This window comes from Nerophis ophidion, linkage group LG01 (genome assembly GCF_033978795.1).
Source record: "Nerophis ophidion isolate RoL-2023_Sa linkage group LG01, RoL_Noph_v1.0, whole genome shotgun sequence".
Classification (NCBI taxonomy): Eukaryota; Metazoa; Chordata; class Actinopteri; order Syngnathiformes; family Syngnathidae; genus Nerophis; species Nerophis ophidion.
The window spans coordinates 76,550,796-76,568,518 of NC_084611.1; the positions used below are offsets into that span (position 1 = coordinate 76,550,796).

At 39.3% G+C, this 17,723-nt stretch overlaps 1 protein-coding gene across 2 annotated transcripts in view; it reads left to right on the forward strand.

Annotated features, from left to right (window-relative positions):
• Nucleotides 1–17,723, forward strand: part of usp53b (ubiquitin specific peptidase 53b) — a 109,270-nt gene that overhangs the window by 68,483 nt on the left and 23,064 nt on the right. For both annotated transcript variants that reach the window (XM_061911844.1, XM_061911845.1), the window contains exons 12-13: nucleotides 5,109–5,231; nucleotides 5,307–6,024. In XM_061911844.1, the coding sequence (XP_061767828.1) occupies nucleotides 5,109–5,231; nucleotides 5,307–6,024 (841 nt within the window). The remainder of the gene's footprint in view (nucleotides 1–5,108; nucleotides 5,232–5,306; nucleotides 6,025–17,723) is intronic.

Here is a 17,723-nt window from a genome sequence, read left to right on the forward strand (position 1 = left end):
GGTTGATTGGCAACACTGAATTGGCCCTAGTGTGTGAATGTGAGTGTGAATGTTGTCTGTCTATCTGTGTTGGCCCTGGGATGAGGTGGCGACTTGTCCAGGGTGTACCCCGCCTTCCGCCCGATTGTAGCTGAGATAGGCGCCAGCGCCCCCCGCAACCCCGAAAGGGAATAAGCGGTAGAAAATGGATGGATGGATGGATAATATGTATGTTTCTGGGCAGCATGGTGGAACAGGGGTTAGTGCAGGGGTAGGGAACCTATGGCTCTAGAGCCAGATGTGGCTCTATTGATGACTGCATCTGGCTCTCAGATAAATCTTAGTTGACGTTGCTTAACACGATAAGTAATTAATAATTCCGCTATTAATCACAGTGTTAGAAATAACTTTCAAAATATAACACATTCTCATGCATTTTAATCCATCCATCCATTTCTATCGCACCTGTTCAAGAAGTCGCATTAATGGTCAAAAGTATTTTATTTATTATTGGTTAGCTTCAGAATAACAATGTTATTAAAAACAATAAGAGATGCATGCATTTAGTTGTTGTAATCAGGGAAAGTCCAAATAAAAGAGAATGTAGAATTCTCTTGTCAGAGCCTGGGACGACACTGTACAAGGGTGCAGTTTTACGGGTTTCTCCTCATTGAGCTAAATTGAATGCTGTCTCTGTTTAATTCCTTGCTTCTTGTCCGTTTAATAGATGTCATCAGTGTTTGAATCTGACAGTTGTATTCGGTGTTAAAAATATTATACGGCTCTTACGGAAATACATTTTAAAATATTTGGCTTTCATGGCTCTCTCAACAAAAAAGGTTCCCGACCCCTGGGTTAGTGCATCTGCCTCACAATACGAAGGTCCTGAGTAGTCCTGGGTTCAATCCCGAGCTCAAGATCTTTGTGTGTGGAGTTTGCGACTTGTCCAGGGTGTACCCCGCCTTCTGCCCGAATGCAGCTGAGATAGGCTCCAGTAGAAAATGGATGGATGGATGGATGGACGTTTCTTAAATAAACTGTCAATACAATTTAAGTGCAAATGAAAACTTTACCCATTTTGTCATAATTTTTGCACTTAAGAAACTTTTATTTGGCTTTAGCTCCAGACTTCTTCTGTTTATTTTATATTGTCATTACTGTCACAAGTGGTAGAAAAATGTATAACCGATATATTTTGGCGGCCCAATAGGGGGCGCTCGCGACCTAACAATGGGCCTCAGCCCTAAGGGTAAGAAACTGTCGTTGTCACTTTGCAAAAAATACAGATGCTTCAGAGGAGTGTAGTGAAAATAGAAAGTGCACATGTCTATCTTGTCAGTGTCAGGACTATGGCTAGGATTTATTTTGCGTCTTCGATGCAGAGGGAATTTGGAACGAGCCAGGCGAGAATGTGAGTACATGATTCATTTATTTATATCCTATAATACAAAAGGGAAAAACAAAGGGCGCGCTCAGTGGCGGATAATAACCTAGACTAAACTCCAAACAAAACTGCACAATGGCGTGACTATATACAAATAAAGAAAAGATACTATCAAAGGTACAAAACAAACCAAAAACTTGCACGGAGGCATAAATACAAACAAGCTCTTACGTGGCGTGGTCAAATCAATAATCAGCGTGGCAAGGCAAGGTCTCCCGTCCCAAGGCAAAACCTAATAACTCACTTTTAGCTGATTTTGAGAAAACAAATGAAAACCAATCTATCTTGATGCTGTCTTACAAAGATCTACAAAGTCGTCAAACATATAGATGTTTTCTTGAGCTTTCATTTTCTTGCCCATTGAGCCATGGATTGACTCTGCTCTCATGAACGTGTGCCCTTTCTCCAGATATTTTATCACAATCTCTGGTGGGCCCCATTCTGCGTTTGTACATTGGGCAAGATACAAACATGTACAGCGTCCAGTTTTTATTTTGGCCTCCACAGTTATCTGCCCCAAAGAGTATGCAAGGGGAAGAATCAAGAACAATACATTTAATGAAGGTGCTTGCAATCTTCCAAATATCCCCTCGTGCCCTAATATCACATAATCAGGTTGACCGTCGGCCCCCATTCGTGCAAATGTCTCACTAAAGACAATAAGGCGACTGACAAAGAAGCTCCGATTGGTCCCTTGAGATACTAGGTTTTTCTGTTGTATCTACGCGGTTATGTGGTAGTTGCTAGGTCCTGCCATGCGCGTAACAGCCTACTTACGGAACAAATTACAATATCTTATATACTAATGTAAAGCATATCACCTAGGAACTCCAAAATTATTATCAGCTCGGTTTTGACCAAAATTGAGTTACTGGGTTTTGCCTTTGGACGGGGGAGGTAGGTGCGTGGTCATAGTAAGTAGAATGTAGCACAAGCATGTAACAAGTAGTACAGCATAAGCAAAGTTCTCAGGATGAGGACAGAAACAGAATGGTATAAATAATGACTGTGATGATAATTACTAACAGGTGTGAGGCTGCGGACAGGGGCGTGACTTGGAGACCAGGTAGAAACTAATTAGTAACTATGGAAACTGTTGCGATCTGCTGCTCAGATCTTCACATGTTTGTTTTTTTCCATCTTTGTTTCATTCTCAGTCTGACCCGTTTACTTCCTGTTTTTGTCCATCACTATGGTTACGCATCAGTCCACCTGTTAGTCTCGCCCCGCACACCTGCTACTAATTTTCACCCTCCTATTTAAGCCTACCTTTTCTGTTTACTCATTCTCGGATCCTAATTTGCCCACGCGCAACAGTGACAACTCTCATCCTTCTATGTATGTATTTTCTCGCTAGCTCTCACGCTAAACCACTTTATTTTCCAGCTTTCAAGCTGAATGTTTTTGTTTACTCTTTTGTGTCCTCGTGCCAAGTTTTAGTTTTCCTTGTGTTTATTCTTGCTTTCACGCTAGCGTCTTTTGTTTGCCTTATCCCTTTACATCAGTGTTTTGTTCATAGCCTTTTGTTACTAAATAAATACCCTTTATCTTACCTATGCTGTGTTCTGCTTCGACGCATCCACGGGAAAACCACACCGGCATTACCTGTAAATTTCGATGGGGTCGCACATATAAGAGTTATGACTGCCCTGGGGATTTGGGTGCTGTTAAACCAAAGGGAGAACGATTCCCCCCCGCCCCGTGCGCTGGCTTTAACTTGACATGAGGATGATGCCTCTGTTGCACGCAGATTACCACCCACGCCTTCCTCCCTAATCCCTGCTCCTGTGGCCCCGGCGTACTCATGCGCTCGCTGCACAGACATCACTCTTCTCACCCTGCTGGATGGACACCTCACATGTTTTGCATCACTTCATTTCACTGCTTGTTTCGTTGGCAATGGAGCCCTACCGGTTCCAATGGATTGTTTCGCTTTAGTGTGGCGCCCTGACTCTCTGACTGGCATGGGACTGGAGTCTCGTGTTAGTGAGAGCATGTGTAAGTAACGTGTTTGACGAACGCAGCAGTGTATGTTGTGTAGACCTGCATCTATGACAACCAAAACTGAAGCTGTATGTTCATAAATCTTGCCCTTACAGTACAAAGACAAAAGTGCTCAGTTCTTACCGAGACGTATTGATTTAACGTGTTTATTGTTGTTGTTGGTGCTGCATTTCAACATGTTGATTGCGTACCATAGTTAGAGGCGTAGTAACATGTTAGAAGGCGGTGTACTCACGGTTTACATAATAGTTGCATACGGGAAAAACACCACAGGGATGGTGAAAGTGGCAGCACATTTAACAGAGTTAATGATGCACTCGTATTTTTTTCACTTTGCTAATGAGGCTCCTGCATTACGCAATCGTTCTGCAGCAGGAAGGAAGGTGAGAGTGTTGTGTTTTGTGCAGCGCAAAACTTTGTCATGAAATGTAATGTAATTCAGCTGTTTAAAGGCCTGCTGAAAAACCCACTACTACCGACCGCGCAGTCTGATAGTTTATATATCAATGATGAAATATTAACATTGCAACACATGCCAATACGGCTGGTTTAGTTTACTAAATTGCAATTTTTTATTTCCTGCGGAGTTTCTTGTTGAAAACGTCGCGGAATGATGACGCTTGAACGTGACGTCCCATGTTGCAGGGGACATATTAGCGCAGCACCATTTGCGGCTAAAAGTCGTCCCTTTTCATCGCGCAATTAAACAGTATTCCAGACAACTGTGTTGCTGAATCTTTTGCAATTTGTTCAATTAATAATGGAGAAGTCAAAGTAGAAAGATGGAGTTGGGAAGCTTTAGCGTTTAGCGTTTAAAATTCCCAGAGGTGAAGCTTTACTATGGATCAGAGCGGTAAAGTGAACATGGTTCCCGACTACTTCTCACCTGGCAGGTTTCGGTGAGAAAATTGTGTTAAAAAGTCGCCTCTTACTGTAGATCTGTGTAGTTTGCGCTGTCCTTGTATCTGCCGTGACTTCCCTCAGACACTGGCGTCAAGACACCCGTGGATACACCCCTCCGACTATCAGGTACTATTTAATCTCACTAAAACACTAGCAACACAACAGAAAGATAAGGGATTTCCCAGAATTATCCTGGTAAATGTGTCTAAAAACATCTGAATCCGTCTTAATGCAATCACCTTTTTTTTAACGGAATTTTAAATTTATTTTTTCTAGTCCTTCGCTATCAATATCAGCATCCACAAATCTTTCATCCTCGCTCAAATTAATGGGGAAATTGTCGTTTTCTGGGTCCGAATAGCTCTTGCCGCTTGAGGCTCCCATTATAAACAATGTGAAGACGTGAGGAGCCCTCACCCTTGTGACATCATCGTCTGCGACTTCCGGTACAGGCAAGGCTTTTTTATCAGCACCAAAAGTTGCAAACTTTATCGTGGATGTTCTCTTATAAATCCTTTCAGCAAAAATATGGCAATATCGCGAAATGGTCAAGTATGACACATAGAATGGACCTGCTATCCCTTGTTTGAATAAGAAAATCTCATTTCAGTAGGCCTTTAATTTAGGGCACCACCCAAAACAACTCGGCGGGCCCCACTTTGGGCACCCTTGGTCTAGTGGTTGGCAAGTCTGTCTTCAGTTGCAGGCCGTATAGATGTGAATGTCAATAATCTGAGCCAACCACTCATTTGCCATTTCAATGACTTTATCTCCTCAGTGAAAAATCCCCTTGGAAGTCCAAACAGATTCCAGGATCCTTTTATGGAGAATCTGCAGAGACCTGGTGAAACAACAAAAAAGGACAGAGTACACAGAAGAATAGACGCATCCCAACATAAAGGTAACGTATTTTAGTATGGGAGAACCATGAATAACTATTTGTGATGACAAAAGGCTGGTTGTCTGCTTTCTGTAGATACGACACATTCACGATCGGCCTCTTCTCCTGAGAATGGGCCGAGGGAACAAAAATGTAAAAGCTATCCACGCAATGAGAGGTCAGTGATTCATTCCAGCAGAGCATCTCAGGAACCACGTGGACAATCTCGGCCAACACAGGGTGGCGGGCAAACTAAGAGGAACCACTTATCTCCCAGTCGTTCCGATCAAGACAGCCCCCAGGATCAGTGGGAAAATGGCGGGAGCGGAGGCGGCCGGAATAAAGCAAAGTCCACTTGGAGACCCATTCGCGAAGTGCTCAATGTGGACACGGTACTCAACGAACTGGAGCAACGCCGGCAACAGCAACACGACAGCCCTCGACACGCGAAGACCTCGTCTCAGGAACGGACGCATGGCGAACAAAGTCGGGACCGCGAGCGAGAACATGTACGGACCAGAGACGACCGTAAGCAGAAGTGTTTGATGACCATCTACGAGGACGAGCAGCGACATGAGACCGAGAGCCACAGCTCGGTGGAGTCGGACAGCAGGGTCACCCAGCAGAGGGGCAGCAGACTGACAGGTGGTGCCAAAACGCTGCTGAGGAGCGACACCTGGACAATTCAAAGGACAGAGTCGGGCTATGAGAGCAGCGACCGGCTCAGCAGTGGCTCCACAAATCCCGACTCGCCAGGCGTTGACGGATCCGCTGTCAGAGAGCAGCGGACAACCACAGAAACCCAGTTACAAAGGTAGGAAAAACCTTTGTACTTGTATTGTTTATGAAAACTAGACTTACATTAAAGGGGAACATTATCACCAAACCTATGCAAGCATCAATTTATACCTTGATGTTGCAGAAAAAAGACCATGTATTTTTTTAACCGATTTCCGAACTCTAAATGGGTGAATTTTGGCAAATTAAACGCCTTTCTGTTTATCGGTCTTTTAGCGATGACGTCAGAACGTGACGTCACCGAGGTAACACACCCGGCCAATCCGTTTTCACATTACAAACACCGGGTCTCAGCTCTGTTATTTTCCGTTTTTTCGACTATTTTTTGGAACCTTGGAGACATCATGCCTCGTCGGTGTGTTGTCGGAGGGTGTAACAACACTAACAGGGAGGGATTCAAGTTGCATCACTGGCAAGAAATCTGCCGCCAGACCCCCATTGAATGTACCAGAGTGTTTTCACATTTGACCGGCGATGATAAGACAGACATGGCACAGAGATGTATGGATAACCTGCAGATGCATTTGCAACGATTAAGTCAACGAAATCACAAAGGTGAGTTTTGTTGATGTTGTAGACTTATGTGCTAATCAGACATATTTGGTCACGGCATGACTGCCAGCTAATCGATGCTAACATGCTTTGCTAATCGATGCTAACATGCTATTTACGCTAGCTGTATGTACATTTGAAACTAGATACCCACATTTAATGCAAAACAAACACTTACCAATCGACGGATTTAAGTTGCTCCAGTGTCACAAGATGCGAAGGTCCTAATCGTTTGGTCTGCACATTTTACCCGCGATGCTAATAAGGCAGCCATGCTATGGGCCACTTCATTAGGTACACCCACGCTATGGCCAAATAGCGTCAATAGCTATTCGCTCAATAGCTTCAGTTTCTTCTTCAATTTCATTTTCGCTATCTGCCTCCATACTCCGACCATCTGTTTCAATACATGCGTAATCTGTTGAATCGCTTAAGCCGCTGAAATCCGAGCTAATGTCGCTATATCTTGCTGTGGTAACCGCCATATTGTTTGTATTGGCAGCCCTGTATGACGTCACAGGGAAATGGATAGTGGTTTCGAAGATAGCGAAAATAAGGCACTTTAAAGCTTTATTTAGGGATATTCCGGGACCGGTAAAATTTTGAAAAAAAAATTCAAAAAATACAACAAGCCACTGGGAACTGATTTTTACTGTTTTTAACCCTTTTGAAATTGTGATAATGTTCCCCTTTAAGACACAAATTAACACGAACTGCACTGCCCTATGTGGGATGAAAATAATCAATTAATTAAGGAATTAATCTTGAAGCAAGTGAGGTTAAATGGAGTGCACTCATTGATTGCAACCAGCAGAGGCGCTGTTTATTCAGTCTTAACTATATCTATAAAAAAAAATGAGCAGTAGAGCAATGTAGAGGCAAGTGCCGATTCACTCTTCCAATATCAGGCTTGTTCAAAAGGATACGACTCAGATGCATAGTAGGGAATACTTTGGCAGGCTTCTTTTTTACAGCTCCCTTTCACCTCCAGAGTCAAGGTAATACATTATCTACAATAACAAAACTAGACGGCAAAAAAGGTTTTAAAAAAAAAGGGAACAACCGAAAATCACTCCAAAAGGTGGAAAACACAAAAACAAAGACACACTATAATTGGCGCCGTATATGCTATAAAAATTATTAAAGGGGAACATTATCACAATGTCAGAAGGGTTAAAACCAATGAAAATCAGTTCCCAGTGGCTTATTTTATTTTTCAAAGTTTTTTTCAAAATTGTACCTGTCCCGGAATATCCCTAAAAAAAGCTTTAAAGTGCTTGATTATCGCTATTTGCTTAAGCCACTGTCCATTTCCCTGTGACGTCACATAACGATGCCAATACAAACAATGGCGAATAGCACAGCAAGATATAGCGACATTAGCTCCGATTCAGACTCGGATTTCAGCGGCTTTAGCGATTCAACAGATTACGCATGTATTGAAACAGATAGTTGGAGCATGGAGGCAGATAGCGAAAACGAAATTGAATAAGAAACTGAATCTATTGAGCGAATAGCTATTGATGCTATTCGGCCATGCATGTCTGCGTTAGCATCGCTGGTAAAATGTGCAGACCAACCGATCAGGACTTTCGCATTGACACTGGATCAACTTAAATCCGTCGATTGGTAAGTGTTTGTTTCGCATTAAATGTGGGTGGAAGGAAACACTGGATGTAAATATAGTTTCAAATGTACGTACAGCTAGCCTAAATAGCATGTTAGCATTGATTAGCTGGCAGTCATGCCGCGACCAAATATGTCTGATTAGCACATAAGTCAATACCATCAACAAAACTCACCTTTGTGATTTCGTTGACTTTATCGTTGGGAATGCATCTGCTTTGAGTGTCGCAGGATATCCACACATTCTTGTCATCTCTATGCCATCTCTGTCGTAGCATCGCCGGTAAAAACCAAACAAGGGACTTTTGCATCTCTTGACACTGGAGCAACTTAAATCCGTCCATTGCTAACTGTTTGTTTGGCATTAAATGTGGATGCGGGGAAAGGCTGGATGTAAATATAGCTACAAATGAGGCATAATACTGCAATATGTACACACAGCTAGCCTAAATAGCATGTTAGCATCGATTAGCATGCCGTGCTAATAGATGCACATTCTACGTAAATCAACTTGAATCCGTCCCTGATCGTGTTGTTATACCCTCTGACAACACGCCGACGAGGCATGAGGTCTCCAAGGTATTGGAAAACAGTCGAAAAAACGGAAAATAACAGAGCTGATTTGACTCGATGCGTGTGATGTGTAGGGAAAAATGATGTTGAGTACCGATGTGACGTCACCTTTTGATGTCGTCGCTCAGAGAGGGATTAAGAGAAAGGAGTTTAATTTGCCAAAATTCACCCATTTAGAGTTTGGGAATCGTTTAAAAAATATACAGTCTTTTTTCTGCAACATCAAGGTATATATTGACGCTTACATAGGTCTGGTGATAATATTCCCCTTTAACACAAAACGCTCCAACATGATGAAGAAACAATGACTATGAAAAAAATGTACACTTACTCCAATCTAATAAATGTTAACAAAAAATGTCACTCAAAAAATTGAGGAAAGAAAGAATCGTAAGAAAAACTGATACCTCCCCACTTCGGCTGAAAAAAACTAAATAACAAAAAATCTCTCTGCTGAGGAGGAGAAAAGACAAACTGAAAATAGCAACCAAGGAATTCAGGGTCAAGGTATATAAACGTGAGACGAGGCAAGGCATGGACATGGACGCTACAAAGGCACGAATACTCGAGACAATCTGGCTCAGAACAAGGGGAGGTGTGGGCTTATAAGACACATGAGGGTAATGGGAAACCGGTGGAAACAATCAGGGGTCAGGGATGACGTCAGACTGATAACACAAAAGGAAGTGCAAGTGATCTGAAACGAGAGGAGTTACTTTTCAAAGTAAAACATGCAATTCACAAGACAAAAGAAACCAAGACAAGACATCCCTCATCGCGGTGTGAAATCCACAACTACTCCCAGCAGCGTGTATTCAGCTCGATACAACACTGACATCGAAACAAGCCTTTAGAACATTGAAAGAAGGATTCTCCAATACAATTCTGAAACATCCATTATTTTGTTTATTGTCATAGTTTGTAAAAATGCAGTCAAGTACTTATCCAACTGTTTACAAAATTAAATTAAGAATAGGGCAAAGTCCTATGGTACTACTATTTTTAATATCTCGATATTTTTAGACCATGTCACGATACATGATATATATCTCGATATTTTGCCTTAGCCTTGAATTAACACTTGATGCATATAATCACACCGATATGATGATTCTATGTGTCTACATTAAAACATTCTTGTTCATACTGCATAAATATGTGCTCATTTTAAACGTTCATGCAGAGAGGGAAATCACAACTAAGTCAGTTGACCCAAACTGTATTTATTAAAAAGTTATTAAAAAGTGGCACAAACATTAATGTCATTTCAAAACAGAAAGTGCAAGATTGTCAAAGACTTTTGAAAAAAAAGCTACTTTTGTGCATGATGTCATTTAGATGACATATCAAAACAACACTAAATTAAAATGCACTTTTTGTACAGAACGCCACTACAAATAAAGTGCACTTTTGTGCATGATGTCACACAAGATATTTCAATAACTGTCAAATAAAAATGAGCTGCATAATAGGAAATCAAATCGCTCTTTGGTAGGTAACTGCGGACGTTATCTCCTTATGTTTGTCACTATTTTTTTCTTACGGTCTTGATGTGGAAATGGTTGCCTCAGCATTTTGTTGGTGTGGCACCGAATGGCGATGTTGACATACGGAGTAAGCACTCTTCATTCTCTAGCAGGTGACTTTTCAAATGATGCAACATATTAGCAGTAATGCTACATTTTGTAGCAACGCTTTTACTCCACACTTGCCAAATTACGGTTATCTGTTTGACATATTCCTACTTGAAGCCAAACCACCGGCAGACGATGGACCCCCTGCTGTTTTTCTTGGGAATTATTTCTTCCTTCATTTGTTACCATATTCGCACCTTCTTTCTCCCGTATTACCACCCGCACCACAGCTAACGTTAACCATGCTGCTACCTCTCTGCTCCGCGAGGGCGTATACGTATGTGACGTATGAAAGAAGGTGCGCTTGCCGTGTGTGAGTAGTAGAGACAACAAAGAGTGGGAAGAGCCTGTAGTGTAAGGCCAGCAGCTAAAAGCAACTGCGTGAGAACGTATACTCATATATCACAATATAGTCATTTTCTATATCGCAAGGAGACAAACCCGCGATATATCGTCTATATCGATATATCGTCTATATCGATATATCGTCTATATCGATATATCGCCCAGCCCTATAGTGGATGAAAATAAACAACAATTGTGAACGTTTGGAATACAACATGTGTTGAGCTTTTTTTTTAACTTTGTTCTAAACTCCTGCACATGTATATACTTTGCAAATAAACAATTTACAATATGGGTTACATAATTTTGAGTACTTGCTTCATGCATATTACAGTACATCAGGGACATGCAGGTGAGGTGAGGCAAGCATAATTTCTTTAGAATGGTAAAAAAAAGTAAGAAAATGAATTAATGAAATAAATATTGATAATTGTTTATTAAACCGTGTTACACATTTATTTTCTGTATGGTTACAATTTTTTGGGACATTTTCTTTTGTAAAAATCTGTAATTTTGCACATTTCCTGATTATATACTTTTTTGATATATAGTGCAGACCTGATAATCTGCCACTAAAAATTCCTGTAAGGGAATTTGTGCAGTCTGCTACTGTATATCCTGAGTGCACTGAATGAATACATCATGAAAACCAGACGAGGCGTTTTCTCATTAAGTGTTCAAGCGATTATTTTCTGTGTGCTTTAGTGCGCAAACTAGTCAGCAATCAGAGGTTGAGGGTGTGGCTATTTCTGTTTGTCAGCAAAACATTTCTAAACCATGACTTTCACTGCAGAACAGTGGTTCTTAAACTTGTTGGAGGTACCGAACCCCACCAGTTTCATATGCACATTCACCGGACCCTTCTTTAGTGCAAAAAAATAATGCATTTTCAAATTCAAGACAAAGTTATATATGTATATATATATATATATATATATATATATATGTATGTATATGTATATACAGTATGTATGTATATGTATATATGTATGTATATGTATATATGTATGTATATATATATATATATATATATATATATATATATATATATATATATATATATATATATATATTTTATATATTTTTTTTTACTGGTGCACAAAAGGATCCATGCAGGAACATCACCTTGTTTAAAGAACAAAACCAACACAGTGCATGAACTCACAACAAATTACACACCTGAAAATCAGTGTGACTTCTGCTGTTGCCGTATCCATAATACGGCGATAGGGAGAAGTTTTTATTTACACGATGACTCAGGTGTATCTTGACCACCGCGGCGCAGGCTCCACCGAACCCCTGATGCCGACTCACCAAACCCCTAGGGTTCGATGGAACCCAGGTTAAGAACCACTGCTGTAGAATCTACACAATGTGTAATGTACAGAGGTGGGTAGTAACGCGCTACATTTACTCTATTAAATCTACTTGAGTAACTTTTGGGATAAATGGCACTTCTTGGAGTAGTTTTTTTTGCAACATACTTTTACTTTTACTTGAGTATATTTATAGAGAAGAAACGCTACTTTTACTCCGCTCCATTTACCTACATTCAGCTCGCTACTCGCTTCTTTTTTTAATCGATCTATTAATGTTTGTTTTGGTTTTTCAAAGTAGGATATACGCTTGCCTGCGTTTCACCAATCACATGCAGTCACTGGTGACGTTGGACCAAACAAACAGAGCCAGGCGGTCACATGACCGTCACACGTAAAACCCGACTCAAACAAGTTGAAAAACTTATCGGGGTGTTACCATTTAGTGGTCAATTGTACGGAATATGTACTGTACTGTGAACTCTACTAATACAAGTTTCAATCAATCAAAAGTGTAAAGGAAAAAAGACACTTTTTATTTCAACCGTACTTCCCGTCAGAAGCCTAAAGACTGATCGCACAGTTCCTGTCTTCACAATAAAAGTGCCGCTCCATAGCGCCTGCGTTAACAAAATAAGACTCTCCGAAAGCCAGAGCAAACAAGCTAGCAAGCGACGGTGTTCACCGCCAATGTATTTCTTGTAAAGTGTATAAAAACGAATATGGAAGCTGGACAAATTAGATGCACAAAACCAACGACTTTCATGTGGTATTAGACAGAAAGGAGGACTTTTTTGTCCTCCATTTGAAAACGTGGACGTCTGATTCCAATCAATGCAAGTTATCAGAATCAGGTAATACACAAACTTGTATTCTTGTCTTCATGAAAGATAGGAATCTATGTGTTAAACATTCATGTATATTCATTAAAACACTTTTAACATGTCAACAAAAACGGCAAAATAAATAAATATAAATTATATACTGTATATATAAATGTGTATATATATATATATGATATGTGTGTGTGTATATATATATATATATATATATATATATATATATATATATACATATATATATATATATATATACACTGTGTATGTATATGTAGGTATGAGGTAGATCACCTCGACTTGGTCATTTATTAAGTAATTGATAAACGTTGAAAAACTTATTGGGGTGTTACCATTTAGTGGTCAATTGTACGGAATATGTACTGTACTGTGCAATCTACTAATACAAGTTCCAATCAATCAATCAATCAATCAATCAATGCCTACTGAGCCTATGGTGCTGTTAAGTTATTGTGGCTCAATGTGCCTTCTTTTTTTTTATTTTAATGTACTATTATTTAATATATATTATTTTTTCAGTTGCTTAAGAGATATTCCTGGCTCTGAATTTGCTCATTGCTATTTTTATGTTTTTGTGCATTATTTGTTGCCGTAATTATTAAACAAACAGGTTACTCATCAGTTACTCAGTACTTGAGTAGTTTTTTCACAACATACTTTTAACTTTTACTCAAGTAAATATTTGAGTGACTACTCCTTACTTTTACTTGAGTAATAAATCTCTAAAGTAACAGTACTCTTACATGAGTACAATTTCTGGCTACTCTACCCACCTCTGCAAGCGGTAAACTGGAGAGTCTATCCCTAGTTACTTCAGGTGAGAGGCACTCACCAGACTGGTTGCCATGCAGCTAACCGCAGGACACATACAGTATATAGACAAACACCCACCCACATTCACACCTATGGACTGACACTATTTTTTTAAATTACATATCTGAAAAAGGAGCCCAAAGTTGTAAAAACAATACTGTCTCAGGCTAAATGCAAAAAAAAAATCTGTAAAACTGGAAAACATACTGTACTAGTTCATATTGGGTAAGTATGGTAATATGAACAAGTATGTTTTTGTCAAATCAGTATTAGTATCACATTTGTGCTTTTCTTTTCAAATGGTTTTGTCAACTAAAGCCTGACATGCATTACTATAAATCAGGGGTCACCAACGCGATGCCCGCGGGCACCAGGTAGCCCGTAAGGACCAGATGAGTCGCCTGCTGGCCTGTTCTAAAAATAGCTCAAATAGCAGCACTTACCAGTGAGCTGCCTCTATTTTTTTAAATTGTATTTATTTACTAGCAAGCTGGTCTCGCTTTGCTCGACATTTTTAATTCTAAGAGAGACAAAACTCAAATAAAATTTGAAAATCCAAGAAAATATTTTAAAGACTTGGTCTTCACTTGTTTAAATAAATTCATTTATTTTTTTACTTTGCGTCTTGTAACTTTTAGAAAGACAATTTTAGAGAAAAAATACAACCTTAAAAATGATTTGAGGATTTTTGAACACATCTACCTTTTCATCTTTTGAATTCCTTCCTCTTCTTTCCTGAGAATTTAAATACATTTTCAAGTAAATTAATTTGGGGTGGCATAGCTCTGTTGGTAGAGTGGCCGTGCCAGCAACTTGAGGGTTGCAGGTTCGATTCCCGCTTCCGTCATCCTAGTCACTGCCGTTGTGTCCTTGGGCAAGGCACTTTACCCACCTACTCCCAGTGCCACCCACACTGGTTTGAATGTAACTTAGATATTGGGTTTCACTATGTCAAGCGCTTTGAGTCACTAGAGAAAAGCGCTATATAAATATAATTCACTTCACTTTTTATTGTAAAGAATAATAAATACATTTGAATTTAATTCTTCATTTTAGCTTCTGTTTTTTCAATGAAGAATATTTGTGAAATATTTCTTCAAACTTATTGTGAAAAAAATTCAAAAAAATTATTCTGGCAAATCTACAAAATCTGTAGAATCAAATTTAAATCTTATTTCAAAGTCTTTTGAATTTCTTTTAAAATGTTTGTTCTGGAAAATCTAGAAGAAATAATGATTTGTCTTTGTTAGAAATATAGCTTGGTCCAATTTGTTATATATTTTAACAAAGTGCAGATTGGATTTTAACCTATTTAAAACATGTCATCAAAATTCTAAAATTAATCTTAATCAGGAAAAATTAACAATGATGTTCCATAAATTCTTGTTTTAACTTTTTCAAAAAGATTCGAATTTGTTAGTTTTTCTCTGCTTTTTTTCGGTTGAATTTTGAATTTTTAAGAGTCGAAATTGAAGATAAACTATGTTTCAAAATTAAATTTTCATTTTTTCTCCTCTTTTAAACCGTTCAATTGAGCTTCTTTTCATCATTTATTCTCTGCAAAAAACCTTCTGTAGAAGGAAAAAAAGTGGACGACGGAATGACAGACAGAAATACCCTTTTTTTTTTTTTTGACATTTATCTGTTTCCATATACATTTATTGTGAGAAATTATTAAGATGATCAGTGTTTCCACAAAGATTAATATCATTAATTATTAACATTATCATAGCGTTAAAAGGTAAATTGAGCAAATTGTTTCTGGCAATTAATTTAAGTGTGTATCACACTGGTAGCCCTTCGCATTAATCAGTACCCAAGAAGTAGCTCTTGGTTTCAAAAAGGTTGGTGACCCCTGCTATAATGTTCAGTATTTTGTGAAAAGCCATGTTAATGGGGGTTCTTTTGATGACAATGTCTTGCAATAAACATTTAAAATGTTGTGTCATGTAAACATATCTTGTTTACCTCACTAAATCAGGGATATTCAACTAAATTGTTTTGAGGGACACCTTTCCTGAATGCCGAGGACCAGGGGTCCGGACTTCTCCCTTCACATTCATGGTATTGTTTGTATTCTAGAGCACCACTGCCCTCTACAGTAAATATTAGATTTGTATTCAATTTATTTTGTCGGATTTGAATAAGAACTCGCTGTTTTTAAGGACCTTCTGCAAAAAAGCTAGTCAAAGATCATTTCTATGACAGCACTCTCTTGTTTTTAGGAATCTGCTACAGAACGTTGTTTAGCTGAACTCGCGGGCCACCAATTGAATACCCAAAATATTGAAAAAGAGAGGACCTAAAGCGGAACCTTGAGGAACACCCTTTATTTATCAAATCAGAAATATTGAAATATTAAAATTATGTACAAAGCAAATTATTCCCCTTCACCCAAGAATGTACATATATTCTTCTCAACAAAAAAGGAAAAGTTTAATCTTGGAGACAAATCTAACTTACTACATTGGTATGCACGTACAACACTTAAAAGCCTACTGAAACCCACTACTACCGACCACGCAGTCTGATAGTTCATATATCAATGATGAAATCTTAACATTGCAACTCATGCCAATACGGCCTTTTTAGTTTACTGAATAACAACTTTAAATTTCCCGCGAAGTCTCGTGTTGAAAACGTTGCGGTATGATGACGCGTGCGTTTGACGTCTCGGGTTGTAGCGGACATTATTTTCCAGCTCGATCCAAGCTATAAGTAGTCTGCTTTAATTGCATAATTAAACAGTATTCTGGGCGTCTGTGTTGCTGAATCTTTTGCAATTTGTTCAATTAATAATGGAGAAGTCAAAGTAGAAATATGGAGGTGGGAAGCTTTTAGCCTTTAGACACACAAACAGCCGGTGTTTCCTTGTTTAAAATTCACGAAGGTGAAGCTTTACTATGGATCAGAGCTGTCAAGCGAACATGGATCCCGACCACATGTCTACCGGCAGTTTCCGGTGAGTAAATTGTGGTAATAAGTCAGCTCTTACCGGAGACATCAGCGGAGCTTCCATCCTGCTGCAGCTCCGTGACTTCCCTCAGAGACACTGGGTCAACACACCCGTGGGCACACCCCTCCGACTTTCAGGTACTATTTAATCTCACTAAAACACTAGCAACACAATAGGCAGATAAGGGATTTTGCAGAATTATCCTGGTAAATATTCTCTAATAACATCTGAATCGCTCCCACTGCAATCACCTTTTTTTTTCTTTCTAGTCCTTCACTCTAAATTTCCTCATCCACAAATCTTTCATCCTCACTCAAATTAATGGGGAAATTGTCGCCTTCTCTGTCCGAATAGCTTTAGCTGCTGCTGGCTATGATTATAAACAATGTGAGGATGTGAGGAGCCCTACAACCCGTGACGTCGTGCGCACATCGTCTGCTACTTCCGGTACAGGCAAGACTTTTTTATTCGCGACCAAAAGATGCAAACTTTATCGTCGATGTTCTCTACTAAATCCTTTCAGCAAAAATATGCGAAATGATCCAGTATGACACATAGAATGGACCTGCTATCCCTGTTTGAATAAGAAAATCTCATTTCATTAAGCCTTTAAAACAGGGGTTCTTAACCTTGATGGAGGTACCGAACCCCACCAGTTTCATATGCGCATTCACCGAACCCTTCTTTACTTAAAAATAATAGTTTTTTTTTTTTTTAATTCAAGGCAAAGGTGTGTCTTTTTACTGGTGCACTAAATGAAGTGTGCATGAACATCATTTTGTTCAAACAACAAAACAAACACAGTGCATAAACTCATGACAAATTACACACCTGCAAATCAGTGTGACTTCTGCTGTTGCCGTATCCATAATACGCCGATAGGGAGAAGTTTTTATTTACACGATGAGTCGGGTGTGTCTTGACCTCCGGCTAACCCCTGAGGCCGACTCACCGAACCCCTAGGGTTCAATCAAACCCAGGTTAAGAACCACTGACTTAAAACCTTTCGCATATCAGTATGTGGAATTCAATTATGGAGCTGA